The sequence below is a fragment of the Camelus ferus genome, chromosome 16 (genome assembly GCF_009834535.1).
Source record: "Camelus ferus isolate YT-003-E chromosome 16, BCGSAC_Cfer_1.0, whole genome shotgun sequence".
NCBI lineage: Eukaryota > Metazoa > Chordata > Mammalia > Artiodactyla > Camelidae > Camelus > Camelus ferus.
Window position 1 is genome coordinate 38179747 of NC_045711.1, and position 19374 is coordinate 38199120.

The following is a 19374-nucleotide window of genomic DNA, read 5'->3' on the forward strand; positions in this document are numbered from 1 at the left end:
AGATAGGACAGCCAGCTTGGGTGGTGCCCCCTTGAAACCTGTCCTGGAGCCCCCACGACACCTGTCCCGGAGACCCCACCTCTCTGTTCCCAGGCTTACCTAGAAGAGATGCCAAGATGGGGCCAAACACAGGATCTGCCAGTAATGCCTCCTTCTCGTAGTACTTGCTGCCAGGGGAAGGAGAGACAGGGTGACTGCCGGGCTCCTGGACTCATTCCAGGGCCATCAAGCTCACCAAGTATATATGTCCCCACAAAGACCAAACTCATGTCAGTCACCAAGAAGAAATAAGTCCACAAGGACAGGGCTCTGCAGGGTGCCTGGTGTGGTCTATGTGGTCTACACTTTCGAGGTGTTACGGAGGGGCGGCGCATTCCTACAGATGGCGGTGGGCAGTCAAACACGCAGTGGGGTGGGCCCAGGGAGGGACAGTCACCTGCAGTTCTCCACCAGGTACTGCATGACCCTGTCCAGCACTTTCTCGATGAGCGCTGTGCGTACCCATATGTGTTTCAGGGCCTGCAGGCTGAGGGCCGGGGCCTTCCCGCTGGCAGAGCCCTGTCTCCGCAGGGCCTCCTGGTTGCCCGCCAAGGGTTTCCTGCAAAGGGAGGGTGTGCTTCAGGAGTGTGAGGGTCTGGGTTGGGGGGAAGCTTCAGACTGGTGGCACTGGGATGGAATTTGGTGCCACAGGATGAAAACCCAGAGGACTGACTGGGGTTGGGGCTGGAGGCAGGGGATGGGGCCTTGCACATGAAAGGGTCACCTCCCACGCTTAGATTGGTCCCTCACCCAAGAGGCCATGCAAGAAACAAGCCCAGGAAGTCAACCTGGGAAACACCAAATGCAAAGAGCAGAAGGGTGGAGTGGGAGGAGCTGGCCCATAGCTCACCTGCCCTCCACTTGCTGCTGCAGCTCCTGCACCTTGTGGCAAATCTCCCCAGCCACTGGGCACGTCTTCCCCACCTTGGTGAACAGGGCTGCCATCTTGTCACTGCGCAGGAAGCCGGCCGCACGGCGCCTCAGCTGATGCAGGAGGCAAGCCTCCACCGCACCTGGGCCACAAAGGGAACAGCCCCTGAGCCTGGGCAAGAGGGAGAGAGTGGGGACACTCCTCTTCCCCATACCTGTGAAGAGCAGAGAGGCTAAGGCAGGCCCTGACTCATGCTAGGGCCAAAGCGTGGGGTTCAGGCTTAGGCAGACCAGGGAGATATACCCTGACCTCATTCCAAAACGCCCTTCCCTATCCCCCTGTCCCCCTGCCCCCGCCCAGGTAGACCTTCTCCCTTTCCCAGTGTGTACACACCTCCTGTATGCAGTATCACCCTGGGGCTCTGAAGACCAAAGCAGCCAGTGCCCATTGGCATGGGTGGCTCTGCCCACAAGAGGAAGCATAGCCAGCACCTATAGGACAGTGGAAGCAGGGAACACACAGCCTGGCAGCCCTCCCGGAGAGCATGGCTGATGTGGTTGCTAAGGAACAAGGCCCTAGAGGAGCTGAAATATTGATGAACCCACTGCAGAGATCAGACCTGATATGGCCCCTGAATTATTGATGAGCCCTGTAGCCCAGAGTGAGAGATTTCTATTTCCTATGCAGGGAGGGCTTCCTTTCATTCATTCATGTTTAGGGGCTAGGCTTACTCTCCCTGGCTGGATCCTGCTTACCACAGACAGACCCCACAGGAAGGAAAGAAGGGCTTTGGTGGGGGAGGGTGGGGTGCTGCCCTAGGCAGGTATAGACTCGAAAAATATTAGCATCTATGTGTGGGGGAAGGAGGGGCTTGGCTGTTATCGGGGCTAGGCTGATTGCTTTACAGATGAGGAGGGAAAGGCCCAGGAAGGGAAACAGATGGGATTTGCAGTCAAACAGTGGAAGAGCTGGGACTAGGACCTTCAGCCCCAAACACTGACCCAGCCCCCTTCACCCTCTCCATGTGTGTCGGGGATGGGGGCCCACAGATGGGAGAAGGTCTCCCCTCACTTCACAGGTACTCTTTTTACAGGGATTGTGCTGGAGGTGGGGAGTCAGGACAGGGTCTGAAGCTTGGTGCCACTCGCTACTTCTGGGAAACACAGGTAAGGGACTTAATGCTCTGAGCCTCAGTTTTATCACCTGTGAAACGGAGAATACTTCTTGGGGTTGGTGTGAAATGTTACATGAGATGAACTACGTAAGCCTCTCACACAGGGCACCCCTGATCCCTGTCAGTTCCTGAGTCCTCACCTCTGTTTGTTGAGATTCTGTTCCATGCTGACCCATAAGGGCTGGGTTTTTGCAAGCCCTCTCTCTGGCAAGGAGAGAGGACACACTGGAGATGGGATCACCGGCTGCCCCAGATGTGGGTGGAGGTGTCATTCTCTTAGGAACAGAGGAGTTGAGGCCCCATCAAGCTTACTATGACTAGTATTAGGACACGAAACTTGGGCTGAGGAGGTAATCACTGAAAACAGAGGCTCTCATCTCTTTTCTGCCTTCATTTTTGATAGTCACTGCTGTCCTATAGAAGAGTTTTGTTTGACCCTCTCTTGCAAGAGAGTAAGTCATGAAGTTGGAGAGAGTCCCTGGGGCCATGTGGAAGCTGGCCAACCCAGTGCGAGCATCCCAGGGGAGGGGGAACAAGGCAGGACCCTTTCCGCTCCTGGGAGCTCAGGCCTCGGAGGAATTTACTTCATAAGGTGCAGACTTTCTTTCATGGCGTGTTCATGCATCTGAGCCCACATGTGCACAGACAGGTATATCTACAGGTATCATGTGTGTATGGGGCATGTGGGGGAATCTTTGCTTAACTGTCCACATACTCCTCTTCCTGGCTATCTCCTTGGTCCCTGGAGGCCCTGTGTGACCCTGGGGTGTACAGGAGAGTGACTCTTTTGTCAAGTCTCTAGGTCCTGGGGCTGGTGCAGCTACAAGTCCACACCTAGAGGAAGGTGGTGACCATTTCCTGGGGTGGCACCGTCTGTTCAGAGCAGGACAGAAGCAGCACTGAACAGGGCCAGAGTGGCAGCAGGTGGCACCAGTCCTGCAGGGAATCATGTGCCTCGCTGATGTGACTAATGGCCGGGATAATGAGTCATTAGCCTTACTACCTTCCCCAGGCAATCGCACGCACAGCCAGGATGGGGAGCCTGGGACTGGCGGGCAGCAGCCAGGCACTCCCATCCCACTTGGCCTCACCCACCCTGCTGGGCAGCCTCTGGGCACAGGCGTCAGGGTTCCCTGGGTGGGCAGAGGCACTCCTCAGCAATTTCTGCAAGTAGCGACTATCAAGAGAAGCCCAGACACCACACCAGTGCCCTCACTCACCCCACGGCCCCTAAGTTCCTGCTGTGAAACCCAGGCAAGGTGCCAGGCAACGTCTGGGGAGAGAGAAATCCCTCTAAAAGCCCCACCTTCCAGGCAAAGTAAATGACCCTCTAGCCTAGATATTCTACACCTGGTTTCACGGGCTCCTGGGCCAGTGATTATCTAAACTACACTAGTCCTTCCCCATTCCCACAGGGCTGTCCCCCAATGCAATGAAAAATGTTACTGTGTGCAGCATGTAGGCAAAATAATAATACAATAATAACACTAATAATAATTGAGAACCACTATGCTAAGAGGGTTTGTGGATGGGCTTCTGGGCCTCCCAGAGACTCCCTAAAATTGCACACAGAACCACTGGTGTGCCCCCACATGCTCAGCTGAGTGCTTTTTTTCTGGATAAAGGATCCTGGGCTTTTCGTTTCTAAAAGGGTTATCTGATTCCAGAAAGTTTTAAAACCCCACTCTAAGACTTTTGGGTTGAGCAGGAGCACAGACACTACCACTGACTGACACTCAGAGATGCAACCATAATGATGCCCCCAGCCTCTCCCCACATACACCAAACCCACACTCAGAAGTGCAGTGGCAGAGCCCTCAGCAATAATGTCCATGCCCCCCAGGAGGGCCCCTCACAGACCTTCAAGCACCCTTCCCCAGGGAGAAGTCCACACAGTGGCCTGCACCTGGTCTCCTCTCCTGAAGGAAGGCCGGACCACCATCAGGACCCCACCCCCAGGGTGGAGGGCCCTGGCAGGAGATGCCCATCTTGGCCAAAGCACAAGTCAGCCCAATCCATCCCCCTCCTGACTGAGCTGCCTGGGCCCTGGTCCCCAGCCATGATGTGAAGGCTTTGGGAGCCCCTCCCAGTGGGTCCTAGCACCACATGCACTCACTCTGGACTCCCCAGAAGAGTAGGGAGACAGCCTTGATGTCATTCAGCTCATTTCATATAAGAAAAACACATACTAATTAACAAAAATCAACCCTGTTCTTTTCACTGGTTGGGGTGGAAAGGTCTGGGTGAACGAATTGAAACAGAGAAACAGACATGACTCAACAAGCATGATCCTCTCAATCCTCACCCTGGTCTTCTGGTGGCCTTTGGAGCTACAGAGGCAGATGAACCCTGGGTACCCTCTCTATTCCGTCATCCTAGCCCAGTGACAGCATGGCTCGGGGAACTGTAACTCTGAGTGGGCAGGAGTGGGACTAATTTTAACTCTAGCACCTTGCTGTGGACATCTCACCTCCCCGACAAGGTCTGGCACCATCTTCCCAAGGAAAAGCTGGGAACTACAGGCCCAGACTAGCCCTGAGGCTCTCCCTCACCAGCCTCTGACTGCCCCCAAAGTCTACTGAGATATGGGGCTTGACAAATGCTAAATGGGCTGGAGACCACAAGTGCTAGTGAAATCTTACAGGGCCTCCCACAAACTCCTTACACACTGATTTAACCACTCTAAGGAGTCTAATTTAGAATAGAAGAGACTTCGGTAGATAGAGATGGAAGTTACTGAATGTTCCCAGACTTCACTGGAGGGTGGGCCGACTGGTAAGACCCCTGTGGTGGCAACAGGGCACTATCTATCAACACTGCAAGTAACCTCTGACCTAGTAGCCCCTCTTCTGAGGGCCTTGCCTACAGACATAACTGCAAGCTTCCTCAGTTACAACAGCAAAAGGCTGGGTGATGAATCTATCCGTCGGTAGGGGACAGGTTAGGTAAATACGGTACATTCACACAACATAACAACATTACACCACTCTGGAAAAAGAATGAAGATGATTTCTAGGCACTAATAACAGAAAGCTCTCCAAAAGCAAGATTCAGAGCAGTGTAACTGCATGATGCCTTTTGATTACAAAAAGGGTGGGGTAAACAAAGAATACAATTTTTTAAAATTAGGGTTAAAAGCTCTGGAAGGATGCATAGCAAGTAAAAGTGGCAGTGGTTACTGGTGTGGGAATTGGTAAGCAGAGGGGAAGTGGGTGAACAGGGGCAGGGAAAGGAGTGAGACTTTTCACTGGGTACCTTTTGTGTTTTGATTTTTGAACCATGTAAATATATTACCAATTCAAAACAATAATTATAATAATTAAGTAGGTGACCATCCAACCCAGATATTAAATTCCATCATGAGAGAATGTCAGAGATTCTCTCCAAACTGGAGGTGAACTGAAACTCACAGAAACCAGACAGGCTGAGTCTGTCCATGGGCACCCACTCTTTCACCAGCTCCCTCACCAAATAGGGTCTGCAGATCAGTTTGGCTCCCCACATCCACAGGAGCATCTGGGCTCTGCTTAGGGTGGCCACGGGTGACATGAGTTGGGCAGAGAAACAATTCAGAGGGCTGGGACAAACTTAGGCAACTCAGGAGCCCACAAGAATGGACTAAAGCCATGGCCACCCAGGAAACACAGCAGTGGTTGAGAAGGGTCCTCAATCGGCCCCGGCTCTCACAGGCATAACCATGTTTAAATTATGCTCAGCAGCCAAAAGACCTGGACCAGTCTGGCCTGGTAATAGAGGGACCCACTGAATGGACTTCAGAGAAGCAGGTACGTTGGTTGAGGCAGAGGGACACAGCATCCAGAGTTAGCACAGCCTGACATGAAGGCTGGGCCTGAGGCTTCGAGCCAGGAGGGGCTGATGATGCAAGGAGCAAGTATGCCAAGCGTCCCCTGCTCCCCACCTCTGCCAGCTGCCAACTGTGCAGCGGGGGAGTTCAGATTCCAAGCAAGGAAAGCACTGGGTGGAGCAGTTAGCCACAGGTGACTGGTTTTGGTCCTGGAGTTTTAGGAGACACTACTCAGAGCAGAATTTTTTAAAGCCTTGGATGGTGGGACGAAGATTTCCAGGAGAGGAGCAGCCTCCCTGGAGATAAAGGAATGGGAAGGATGAGTGGCCTCTTTCTAAGCTGGAGGAAGTGTGTTTCACCTGTAGCAGATGAAGTGGGAGGAGCAAAGAGGTGAGGCCAGGCATCATCCACCTGTCTCCTCCCCACTTCCCTGGCCGGCTATTTCCACCTAGAGATTTATAACAGCTGTCTCCATATAGAATGAGCATTTCTACATTTTCCTTCAACCTGCATTGGTGATATTGGCTGTTTGCCTCAGCTTTGCAGGGCATTCAACCTTGTTCAAAGCCCTAAGACAAGACAGCAACTCTCTCATCCAGACTTTCACTGGGAGGAGAAAGCACTGCCCTGATATTCCAGAACCAAGCAGAGGAGGGAAATGAAATTCATCCCACCCACACCCATCTTCTTTGCCCCGCTGGGGATGCAGAGCAGTGCTCACACTGGCTTCCCAAGGAACCAGGCCAGTACCAGCCTTGCCCAGCTCGACAAGGGACTCACTGTCTCCCAGGGTATCTTGGGACACCATGAGTCCACTGTTTGGTAACCTGAGCTATGTCTCCATGAGGGCCAACTCCTCTTCCCTTCTCCATACTTCCAGGCTCCACTCCTTAGTAGGCCTCACAGGTGGACCTACCCTTGGGCAACACAGGCTTTGGAGCATGACAAATGTGGGTTCAAACCCTGGTTCCTTTCCTTACTAGCTATTTGACTCCATGCAAACCACTAAGTCTCTCTGAGCTTCAGCTGCAGGGAGGGAGAAGAACAGGTCCCACCTCGATGGGTGTTGAGTGGCTGAAAGCAACAGCGTGTACAGAGGTGCACAAGACTCCTTGTTGGGCCCAGAACACAGAAGGCGGTCAGTGAGCATTAGTGCCTTTCCTCCCTGCGTTCCTGCCCAGCCTCTGCCCTTCCTCCTGTACCTACAGATGGTCTGGCTGCACTCCTCTCTAAGGCCAAGCCTTCCACCTGGACATTTTCACCTCTCAAAGACATCGCTCTAGCAAACACCCCTTCTCTTTCCTGTATCTTTAATTTTTCCCCATTACTTTCCATCTGTATATAAAGACTCTGTAATTTCAACTAAAAAAAAAAAAAAAAAAAAGCATCACCACTACCTCCCTTGGTCCTACATCCCCGTTTAGGTATTAAACCATTTAGCTGCTCCCCTTCATGTAAAATTTCTCAAGAAAGTTGTGTACACCCAATAGGCACATGAAAACATGCTCAATGTTGCTAATTATCAGAAAAATGCAAATCAACACTACAATGAGGTATCACCTCCTACCAATCAGAATGGCCATCATTCAAAAGTCCACAAATGACAAATGCTGGAGAGGATGTGGAGAAAAGGGAACACTGTAAATGGTAATGTAATTTGGTACAGCCACTATGGAAAACAGTATGGAGATTCCTTAAAAAACTAAAAAATAAAGTTACCATATGATCTAACAATCCCCTTTTGGGCATATATCTGGAGAAAACTCCAATTCGAAAAGATACATACACACCAATGTTCACAGCAGCACTATTTAGAATGGACAAGACATGGAAGCAACTTAAATGTCCAAAAACAGATGACTGGATAAAGAAGTTGTGGTATATACATATGTACACAATGGAATACTACTCAGCCATAAAAAAGAATGAAATAATGCCATTTGCAGCAACATGGATGGACTTAGAGATTATCATACTAAGTGAAGCAAGTCAGACAGAGAAAGACAAATATATGATACCATTTATATTTAGAATCTAAAAAAATGATAATGTATTTACATAACAGAAACAAACTCACAGACATAGAAAACAAATTTATGGCTACCAAAGGGGAAAGCAGAGGGAGAGAGGGATAAGCTAGGAGTTTGGAATTAGCAGATACACACTACTGTATATAAATTAGATAAAAAAACAAGGTCCTACTCTATAGTACAGAGAACTATATTCAATACTTTGTAATAATCTACAATGAAAAAGAATATGTGTATATATATGACTCAGTCACTATGCTGTACACCAGAAACTAACACAACATTGTAAATCAACTATACTTCAATTTAAAAAAAAAGTTGTGTATACACCACGCAGAGAGATGTTGTGATAACTGCTGTGACAGGTCATCTGGGGGTGCCTCTCTGAGGAAGGGCTAGGCCTTGATCTCGACGGAAAGACTCCTGGTGCTCTTCCTTGGGGCTGTCTCTATAGGGGGCCCCCTTGGCAGCCCGAGAGGCAGGACAAAGAGTGGAGGGTGGACATGTGCTGTGGTCACTGGAGCTCTCTCCACTTCCCATCAGAAAGGTGCAGCTGTGGCTGTGTCAAGGTCAAGGATTTCCGATGGGCAGTGACTAATGGGGAGAAGGATCACATAAAGCTTTTCTGTTGGGACAGGGGAGCTGCAAATGTTCTTGTTTTTCTTACAAAACCAGCCTTCATAGCCCTCTGCAGCGGTTACAGTAACACTGAGGGCTCAGGCCTTCCCTGTAGAAGTTCCCTCATGGTGGGGGCCTGATGTTCTGGGTTTCTACTCCTCTTTTTGGAACTTAACCATGACCGGCCACCACATGACTGACTATCCCACTGTTTGGCAGCTGCTCAGATGATGGCTGGTTTGGTGAAGGCCAGTGAAGGCAAGATAGGGTTGGGTCTGCATCCTTCTCCTCTGTGTTCACTCTCTAGAACTACCCAGGTCACCCACCCTGACCCTGTCTTGGGTTTAAAAGACCAAGGATGGGAAGGGGAGGGAGCAGCCTCAAGAGCAGCAGGTCCGTCCTGACTCCAGTTGGGGGTCAAGGATCAGGGAGGACCCTTCAGAAACATCTGCTCCCCGTCTCTGCTCCCTCTGCTTCCCCTGGGCTCGGGTTCTAGGCTAGGAAGCTTCTACCACTAATGGAAGTCTGTACACTGACTTGGGGACAGAGGCTGGACCGACTCAGGGGTGGGACTGTCTCTACGTGTTGGATGAACACAACTTCATTAGCCTATAAGACAAATTAAGTTATGAAAATTCAATGACTAGCATTTGAAGCTGGTCTACTCCCATAAAGTATTCTATATTCATCTGACTTCAGAGACCCTATACACTAAAGGACACCCTCCCTCCGGTATCCATCACCCAATTCAACCCCAGAGGGTGGGGCAGATTTGCATATTTATTTCTCTGTTCTGCAGGCTTACACGTCCAGAATCCTGTTTAAGGGTGCCTTAAATACATACTTTTGAAATAAAAATATTTCCTACAAAAAAAGTTGTGTATACTTGCCATCTCTATCTCTGCCCATCCTCTCCACCTCCCTTTCCTTCTTTAAAAAAAAAAAACTTCATTATGGAAAATTCCAAACACATACAACAGTAAAGAGGACAATATAACAACCTCCCATGTATCTATCACCCAACTTAAGCAATGGTCAAGGCATGACCAAACTTATTTTAGTTATATCACCTCCAACCACTTTTCCTTCCTACTTTAGATTATTCTGAAGCAAATTTTAGACACTACGTGTTTTTGTCCATAAATATTTCAGCATGTGTCTCTAAAAGATGACTCTAAAAAAACACATACCTAATACCTTCACTGCACCTGCAAAATTAGAATTTCTTAGTATTTTCAAATTCCCTGATTGGGTTCTCAGAGTTCAAATTTCTCTGATTATCCAGTTCAGATGCGCCAAACACCCAGAAATATGGATTCCCAGATGGAATTCTGGAGAAGGTTTTAGGAGGCTTTATGGGGAAGGTTGTAAGATCACTTTCAAGAACAAAGTAAATTTTGCATACCTGGCTCCGTGTGTGTGCTTTACCTGCATCACTCTCTTAATCCTCACATCAACCTTGTGGGCTAGGTTCAGAATTGCTGAATAAGTGGCCATGGTCACATACCTGGTGACGTGGTTAGTATGCGAACCCAGGTCTGTCGAACTCTAAAGCCTCAGCTGCAGAGCATCACCACGTGCCCTTTGCCGCGCCCTAAGACAGGGCGAGGGGAGCCGGTCCCCCAGAGACACTTCCTTCCTACTCAGTCATTTCCGGATGGAAGGCTGAAGCCAAGATATCCTGAGAATGAGCTGTTCATTCAGGGCAGGCAGGAAGAAGAGAGAAGGAATCCCTTTCACTTAAAAGAGACAGACTAAAAACTGCCTGGAGTCTGAATCTCAGAATGTGCTGAAATACCTCCAGCTGCAACATCCCAGGTGGGATGCATCCTCTCCTTGCACCTGCTTCTCTCCTAGCTCATTAGCATCTCCCTGCCGTTCCCAGGAGGAGCTGACAGTGGCCGACCTTCCTGGCTAATGAAGGCTGCTTAGCAACAGGGAGCGGGTTAATAAAGCCCTGGTGTTGTTCCCAGTGCCACAGACTCCACCCCCCACCCCCCATCTCCCATTACAGCTCATCCTTAGCCTGAAGCAACCCTCAGGTGGACCAATTTGCCTGGAAGAGAGGGAACCTGAGGACTGAGGGGCAGGGCTGGCCCGGCCTGGCCCCAATGCCTGTGGCCAGGAAAGGAGACATTTATGAATCTCAGAATCTGCTCTGCCAGGCCAGGAACTTCTCTGTGGGCCTCGTAAACCCCTTCTACCCACCAGAGGTTAAAATAACTTCAGCACCCAATCTGAATGCAGCAAAATAGACACTGCAGAGGCAGACACTCCCAGACCTGAGCCATGAGCCAGGGGGTGGGGGTCGGGGGAGGTCCAGAGAACTGAGGCTGCCCCAGTGCTCCTGGGTTGAGGCCTAAATTACCCCAAGACCCTTGACGGGAAGAGAGTAACGGTGCTCTCTGTGAGCACGTGTATTACTGTTACAAATGCAAGTTCAAAGGCAAAACTCAGGACAATCTGCTGTTTAACCCTGACCTTGAGGTACCCACAAGCAAAAGTTAAAAGCACTTTGCTGCCTGGGGGAAGGCGTGGCAGGAGATATCAGCTTACACCTGGGGGTTCAAGAAGCCACAGGGAAATAGGAAGCATTCATTTCACTCAGCAGTAGTCTTTACATTCAAAGTTTCAAAAACCAGATTATGGAGCAAAATGCAAACTTCACAGGGCTTTTTAAGATAAAGAAAAGATATCAAAGAACCTTCTCCCACAGTGGGATTTGGGCTATTCTCCAGCAGGAGGTGCAGTCACACAGGTTCTGATCCTCTGAGAGCACACAGGTTACCCCTCCCTGCCGTCCACGTCTGCCTGCGAAGCTTCCTCACAAAGTTTCCACCTGCAGAGGCCTGACCAGCTTCTAGACAGACAGGTTTAGGAAGGACCATAGCAAACACAGAACAAATGCACACACATTTCTTACAGTCCCGGGAGTATCGCTCCTCCCTCTGGGTAACCATGGTCTGGGCTTGCCCAGGGCCACCTTCCTGGGTTTGCCCAGGGCCAGGTCTTGACCCAGGGATTCTTCAGTTCCATTTCTAAGGCTCTCCTGGAAGGTGCTGTTTCGGATACAAATATCAGTATTCTAAGGAGGCTCAGGGAAGCTCATCTTGCTCAGGCCCTGCGCTCTTCATTCACCCTCTATCCCTCCTCAGAGGGGTCAGGACAGAGCAGAGAGGCCCAGGACCCCAGCGCTCCCCAAAGCTCTAGGGAGAGGGGTCACTCACTCACCAGTTAACACAGGCTCCACAGCCTTCACTCCGCCCCCTTCGTCTCTGCACTCCCATTTATCCTAGAACAAAGCTGAATTCTGGATGTGGGTAGGATGACCTCAAGCCCGAGGATAAGACTAAACACGCACTTCTGAACATCTTCCCAGGGGGTGAAAGAGACTAGCATACCAGAATCTCAAAAAAACCAGAAGAGTGGAGTTTTCCATCAATACATATCTATTCTCTCTGCCTCCCCCAGGAATCCCTGATTATGATTAGGAAAAACATTGATAATCAGTGCTTTAAATGACCCTTATTCTGAGCCTGAATTGGGATCCACCTCACTAATGAACAACATCTTTAACAAAGTATAAGGATTCCTTTTCCCATGGGTCTCAGGTGCCCCAGCTCTACTTAGCTTTATACTTTTGGCAGCCCTTCCTGCTAACGTTCCCTTCAGTGACTGTGCACTGAGCCCAAAGCAGAGGCAGCAAACTGGCAGAGGCTTGCAGATGCCTTTTGTTTAGCCCACACAATTTTTTTAAAATGGGAACTAGTTATCAGCATTTAAAAATTGGGACATTTGGGGAGGGTATAGCTCAAGCGGTAGAGCGCATGCTTAGCATGGAGAAGGTCCTGGGTTCAATCCCTAGTATCCTCTCCAAAAATAAACTTAATTACCTCCCCCTCCACCAAAATAAAATAATTAAACAATACAATAATAAATAAAATATTTTTAACTGGGACATTTCATATAAAAACTCAGAATTCTGACTTCTCTTAAAATAAAACAAAGGCCGTGGCGAGCCAGGCCAACATTCCTGTAGGAGCCGTCGTGGCTGCCCTCTTCAAACACCCCAGTCCCTACCACTGCCTGCTGTCCCCACATCTGGTCAGTCTCTTGAGTGGATCTTTCTTGTCCGACCCTATGGGCATTTAAGTTTGCACTCTGACCCAGGCACCTCCTGAGATCCAGGAGAACAGGGCTCCTGTTGCTCCTGTGCTGACCTTAAAATCCTGGAAACTTGGGTCTATTTCATAGACCCTTGTTCTATGTCAGTGACTGAAACTGGATGAAAGAAGAATCATTCCTTTTGCAGGTGATATCCCTGCCTGCTGGAAAAAGCCCTGGGCTTCCAGGCAAGAGGCAAAAGTGAAAGCCCCACTGCTTCCCGGGGGCTCCTGGATTGATCAGAGGCGAGCTGACAGTTTCTTCTCACCCTAATGGGCCTGACAGTGGGCCACCCACAGCTTTTTTCCCTGCCTTTCTTCCCCCATTCCCCCAAGGCCGCCCACATGCGGCGCCCATACACAAGCTGTTGGTGCTATTTTGTTCTGTTTTCTGTTTGCTGTGTGTGCTCTGGACGAAGCCTAGCACCAAGCCATGCCTAACTGGGGCCACCAGCAGAGTCCCTCTGGTGACAATGACAGACACACAGTACAAGTGGAAAAAAGCAGGGTTCCAATACTCTTCAAAGTCACTTACTGCAAGACTGACGTGCTTTTCCCCAGCATGGGTTCTGCCCAAGAAAAGGCGAGATCAGATTGCTTCTGCAAACCTGGGAGTTGTTATATCATCTCAAAGAACCAGGGACACTTACCCAAAAGAGAGACAGTAGGACCCTGAATCCTGCAAACCTAGTTTCAGCCTTAACATCCATAGGAGAAGGAAAGACAGACATTTTTCTGAGCTCTTACAGTGCTAGGAATGATCACATGCATCATCTCAATCCCCACAAAAATTCCTTGAGGTGGGAATCACCACCGTTTTCAGAGGAGCAAAGTAAGGGTAACAGTGTGTTACTCAGGCGCTGCTCACAGGCTGCCTCTCCCAGTCTCCCTCCCACGTCTCTGCTTTATTTTTCCTGGTAGCTATTACCATACCTGTTACTGCAGGGTATATTTCTGTGTGCATTTGTTTTCTGTCTGTCTGCCCACAGAATGTAAGCCCCTGTGGCAAAGACTCACTCCGTCTTGTCACTGCTGTCTCCCTACCCGGAGAACAGTGCCTGGCACCTGCTGGACCTTCAGTGTTGGCTGCTGGACTGATGGGAAGGGCAGCTCTATTGGCCTCCCCACACTACTGTCAAAACTGTCCCTTTCCTTCTCTCCTCCTTTCATTCCTTTCCCTCAGAAATGCACAGCCTCCCATCCACAACTCCAAACACCAATCTCAGAGGCCAAGGAAAATACAAAGATGGCAAATGGAAGGTCAAATTCCTAGAAATCCAAGAAAATTCAGTGGTGTGTGTATACAGGCTTGCTCCTACAAAGGCAAAATGTTCATGTTGAGGAGGAAGCAACAGTTTATTAAGGACTTTCTAAGGCAAGAAGGCTTTGGCTCCCCCTCCTACCCTATACTCATGCTATTTTGCATTCAGTTAAGTGCTTGGAGATTGAGATGCTAGAGCAACAGAGGGGGATTAATTAGAAGTAGAGACGGTGTAGAAAGCATCCAAAAGCACAAAACTTTCCCCAAAGTTAAGGTAAGGATAAAGCAGAGCAGTGCATCTCAAACCCAGCTACTTAGGACACTGGCCCTCAAAGGTGGTCTCTAGACCAGCAGCATCCGCAGCATCTGTGAACTTGTTAGAAATGCAAATTCTCAGGCCCACCCCAGACGTACTAGAATCAGAAACTCCAGGACATAGGAATCTAGTTTAAGGAGCCCTTTGGGTGACTGTGATGCACGTTAAACCCTGAGCACAACTGTCCTGAGCACTACAGGCCACCAGACATAGATTCCTGGGCCCTGGAGACGCTGATTCAGTAGGTCTGGGATGACGCCCAAGGAGATTTCAAAAGCTCCTGAGTTGATTCTGACTTGCAGCCAGATTTGAGAACTACTGAACCCGAGGACTCACCTCTCCCTGGACCCCTGCACATTGGCCTCAGTTTTCAAACCCATCTCCCATTACCCCCCAGTCACTCACCACACAGAGCAAGGATGTGGCTGCTATCTTCATGCACGAACTTCCTGGTGACAGCCTCCTCCATGATTTGCTTCACCTGTGGATAAATGGGCAGCATTGTTATTAAGTGATTGATAGACTGATCGATGGACTGAAGACCCATGAGCAGGTAAACAGCTTGGCTCTGCCCTCCTGGTCTGGGTTCAGACACCCGCAGAGTAGAGGATAGGGATGGGAGAGGTGAAGAAGCAAAGTTTCTTCAGTACAGACAGCTCCAAGTATCTTGGAAAGGCAACCCGGCAAATTCAATGCAGACATTCTACCCCAGGAGGAAGTGCCCTGCTGCAGAGAACAGGGATCAGCGGCTGCTTGCTCATCTACTTAGCTGCAGAAGGGCTTGTGGGCAGACACACCATCCTTTAGGGACAAATTGCCAGTACAGGCTGCAGATAAACAACCTGACCCTCCTTCTCTCCCTTCTTCAAGGGTAGGGATAGGTCCATCCAGGCCCTCAGGGACACTCCCCACATGTTCACAAGCCCAGCCTTTTTTCTGTCTAGGTAAAACCCTGATGTTTGGGTTCCTACTTGGGCCTAAAAGCTTCCAAATACCTTGTAAGGTAAGCAGTCACAATTGTCTTTAGAAAGCACTTTAAAAAACTTTTAAATTGAAGCACAACAAACATATAGAAAAGGGTATATATAATTAATTACATTGCTCGAAGAATTTTCACAAATTGAACTTATCTATGAAACCGGCATCCAGATCAAGAAACAGAACATGTGACCAGCACCCCCAGACTCTGCCATGTTTCCTTCTAGTTACCTCTCCCCTCAAAGGCACCCACTATCCTGATTTCTAACACCATAGAGCATTTTTGTCTTTTGTACTTTTTATAGATGGAATTCCTCAGTGTGTAGTTTTTGTGACTGGGTTTCTTTTGCTCCCTAGTGTGACTGTAAGGGTTGTTCATGTTGTGCATGGAAGTACACTGTTCGTTCCCCATTGTGTGAACACCCCACAATTGACTGGCATTTGGATAGTTTCCAACTTGGAGCTATTATGGATAGTGCTGCTATGAACATTCTAGACATGTCTTTGGGTAAACATGGGTGCTCATTTCTTTGGATTTATATTTTTAGGCAAGGAATTTTTTTTTTTTTTATTTTGTTGGGGAGGTAATTAGGTTCAGTTGTTTTTAGAGGAGGTACTGGGGATTGAACCCAGGACCTTGTGCATGCTAAGCATGTGCTCTACCACTTGAGCTATGCCCTCCCCCGGCAAGGAATTTCTGATGAACACATTCTGCATTATTAGTACAACTCCGAAGCAGTTGTACCAATTTACACTCCCATCAGCAATACACGGAGTTCCAGTTGCTCCCACCACATAAGACAACCGCTTTTGATGCCCTGAGGGAACCTGCCAGGAGACAGATACTAATACTGAAGATTAGAGGAATGGATTATCTCAGCCCAGTATAAAATCTCACAGATAAAGTAAGCTCTGGGCAGAGCTAGTCTTTGCCATTCTTTGGACAGTGTCCTAGGTCCAGTGTCCTGATGCTGCCCTTGCTCCCAAGGCCCTCACCTCAGACTGTGAGTTTAGAAGGTAAGAGAGTTTCTAAAGCCTAGAGAGGAGGGAGGAAGGACCTGGAGTCTCCTCCCTGCTGGAAAGTGCTCATGGTTAGCAGTTAGGTAAAGGAGGGGGGATCAGATCGATCCTGCACTCTAAACTGTTAAAAGCTTCCTCGATTACTTCCCAAGGGGTATCTGCATTAAACAGAGCATAACATCACAGCTCAAAGACCTGCAGGCATCTGAAGCAGACCGCTGGGACAGATTTTTGGATTAGGATGAACTACAGATGCCCCCAGAATTATACCCCAGGTCCTCTGTGAAAGGCCAGGCTTGTCTACAATTACCTCCACTATCTCTACCTGTAGGAGAAGGAAGGGTATTTCTCTTGTAATCAAGCACTGAAGGGGAAAGGGAACTCAGAGTTCACAGCAGGTCAATTTTTCATCAGTAATAAACATAGCTGTGGCAGATTCTGGACGTTTCTGACATTTGTTTAGGAATCATTCTTGGAGTAATACAGACATCCTTCTAAATACTGTCTTCACCACAATCTTTCCAGTCATCCCTGACTAACCCCAAATTTGGAGCACACCAACAATCCTAGCACATAGTGTGGGTATGGCCACATTTTTGTTCTTGTTTATACTGTTCATATAAGTCTCTGTCAGTAGACTGCTTCTCTGAGGATAATCACTGAGATTTGAGATTTCTCTTTTCCTTAGGGAGACTAGAGTTTGGGGCTCAAATGCTAATTTGGCATACTCCTTGCCTAAAAAAACTTTCTTGGCCACTCCACAAGAAAGGCACAATGGAGCTTCTCAGACACAGCTGGAAAGGTGATGGCATCAACTACTTCTTTGCCAACAAGAAGTAAGGAAACAAATGTTAGGGCACAGTAGCCAGGTCATAATTAATGCAAGAGAACCATCTAGAGCTTTCCAGGATTTTATAAGAAACCAGAGTCTTCTCCAGTCCTGAAACTCTAGGAAAAGGTACAGAAACCAATATGGTAAACTTTTATATATGAGATAAAGATCATTATCCCTATTTTAGAGATGAATAAACTGAGACCCAGAGAGGTTAAGTAACTTATTCAAGGTCACACAGAGCTAGGTCCAGACTATTCCAAAGTTTATGCATTCCCATCACACTCTGCAGGTTCCAAGATCAGTAGATTTATTTACCAAATAGTCATTGAGTGCCTACTGTGTGCCAGGCATGGATAGAATCCTGGACAAAACAGATGGGTTTCCAAAAAAAAAAAAAAAAAAATAGGAGGGGGCATAGCTCAGTGGTAGAGTGTTTAGCATGCACGAGGTCCTGGGTTCAATCCCCAATACCTCCATTAAATGAATGAATAAATAAAAAACCCTAATTACCTCCCCCTCAAAAAACAGATGGGTTTCCTGCCCTCATTGAGTTTACACAACTGGCAGACAGGTAGGTGGGAGGAGTTCAGGGCTCCAGAGGCCTAATCCATTCTAATCCACTCTGTGGGTTTGAGCTCTCCAGCTCTCACATGGGGGTGAGTCATTCATATGGGCATCCTCCTTCCGACGAAATTGAAATGGGCTTTAGGACAGGGTCAAAGTAAAGGACATTAGTACAGAGGACTTTTTCTCTTTCTGACATGGGCGGTGGGGAGTGCTCCTCAAAAGAGGAAAAAAATCTTAGTCTTATAACCATTCTCAAAAATCCCATGGCCTCTGAGTAGAGAGCTGGGCGTGGAGTGAGAAGCAGTGAGGTGTGCGGTGAGTCCTCCAGCAGCTGCGACTCAGTTCCCAGAAAGATAATCGAGTGGGGTGTAGGGCAAACCGGAGCTACGCCCCAAGTCACAGGTTTAGCGCTGTAGGATGCCCGCGCAGGGCCCCGCCCCCTCCCCAGGCGGAGCGGGCAATGAATGGGTAGCCTCGGTTCTCCAGAAATCGCTGCCATCCCTCCCCCGACCTCGGTCTCCCAGCACTGCTGCCGTCACAGGGCGGGGAGCTGCGGAATCGCGGCGCAAACCAACCCCAGAGAGCCGGCCTAGCCCCTGGGGCCGAGGGGAGCTGCCCCCTGATCCGGGAGTGGGACGGGAGCCGCAGCGAGTCCAGGACCCCGCCCCCGCCCGACCCAGGCCGGGGCGGGCCAGCGCATATCTTTTTGTACCCTGGGCCGCGCAGGCAGGGACGCGAACCCCAGGGGATCTATGCCCCGACTTTACCTCCTTTTTCACGTTCCACAGCAGTTTCTCTTTGACTGCGTCCTCAGCGCTGCCCATCGTGCGGCGGCTGGAGGGGAGGAGGTGACCAGAGACCCCTTCAGCCCCCCACGCGCCTTGGCCGCCTCCGCGCCTGTAGGCTCAGCGCTCCACGCGCCAGGCTGAGCACCCGCCTGCCGCGCTCCCTACCCGCCGCCGCCGCCGCCACAGCCACTGCCGGGTTCTGGGCTCCGCAGCCATCTTCTGAGCCCCGCACAGACGTCAGGAGGCTGGCCCGGCCCCTTCCCACAGCTGGGGGCGGGGGGGTGCGCTCAGCCACTGGGAGGGTCGGGAGGGGGGAGGCTGCGCGCGCCTCGGGTGGCCCCGGCGCGTGCCACGAAGGCTGCTGCCATGGCAACGCACCAGCTGCCGCCCCGAGGGCGCGAACCCTCATTGTGAGCGCCAGCCGCTGAACCAGCACAGCGCCCGGGGGGGAGGCGGGGCGCACTTAGGACCCCGCTGTTTAGGAGAGAGTCGCTCGCGCCGGAGCTGCTCGCATCCAGCTGGACGCCCCCCTGCTTCCTACCCGCTTATTTTCCCGACGTGAAGGGCCGGGGTACCCCGCGCCTCGAGTCTGACCACGGGGAAGCCGGTGTTAGTCTCGTGGCTGCGAAAAGGCTGCGGAACACCATCGTTTCTCCAAACCTCCCTGCCAGCAGGGCGTCTTCAGTTGCAAAGCTTGTGGGAAGAGGGGTGGGAACGCAGCCGCCGCAGCCCGCAGAGGCTCGACTTGTCCTGAGGGCACGGGAGTCATGGTCAGCCGTCCCTCCCCCGAGGGGTTACCACGTCCCGTCTGGCCCTTCTTGCAGCTATGTGGAGGGGTGGGGTGGGGGCCCAGGTTGGGGTAACGGGGACCAGCTGGAACTTGTAAGGAGTCCGTGGAGGTGAGACAAG

The 19374-nt window shown here is 50.1% G+C and overlaps 1 protein-coding gene across 3 annotated transcripts in view; it reads right to left on the minus strand.

Moving 5' to 3' along the window:
* The window catches only part of SGSM2 (small G protein signaling modulator 2), a 35179-nt gene extending 15934 nt beyond the window's left edge, over positions 1-19245 (minus strand). For 2 of the 3 annotated variants that reach the window (XM_032457459.1, XM_032457458.1), the window contains exons 1-5: positions 18445-19245; positions 14683-14758; positions 890-1052; positions 437-598; positions 100-167 (exon numbers count right to left, since the gene is read on the minus strand). In XM_032457459.1, coding sequence (XP_032313350.1) covers positions 100-167; positions 437-598; positions 890-1052; positions 14683-14758; positions 18445-18501 — 526 coding nt within the window. In that variant the 5' untranslated portion in view covers positions 18502-19245. The remainder of the gene's footprint in view (positions 1-99; positions 168-436; positions 599-889; positions 1053-14682; positions 14759-18444) is intronic. The other variant, XM_032457460.1, reaches the window with a different exon arrangement.
* Between the last annotated feature and the right edge of the window lie 129 nt (positions 19246-19374).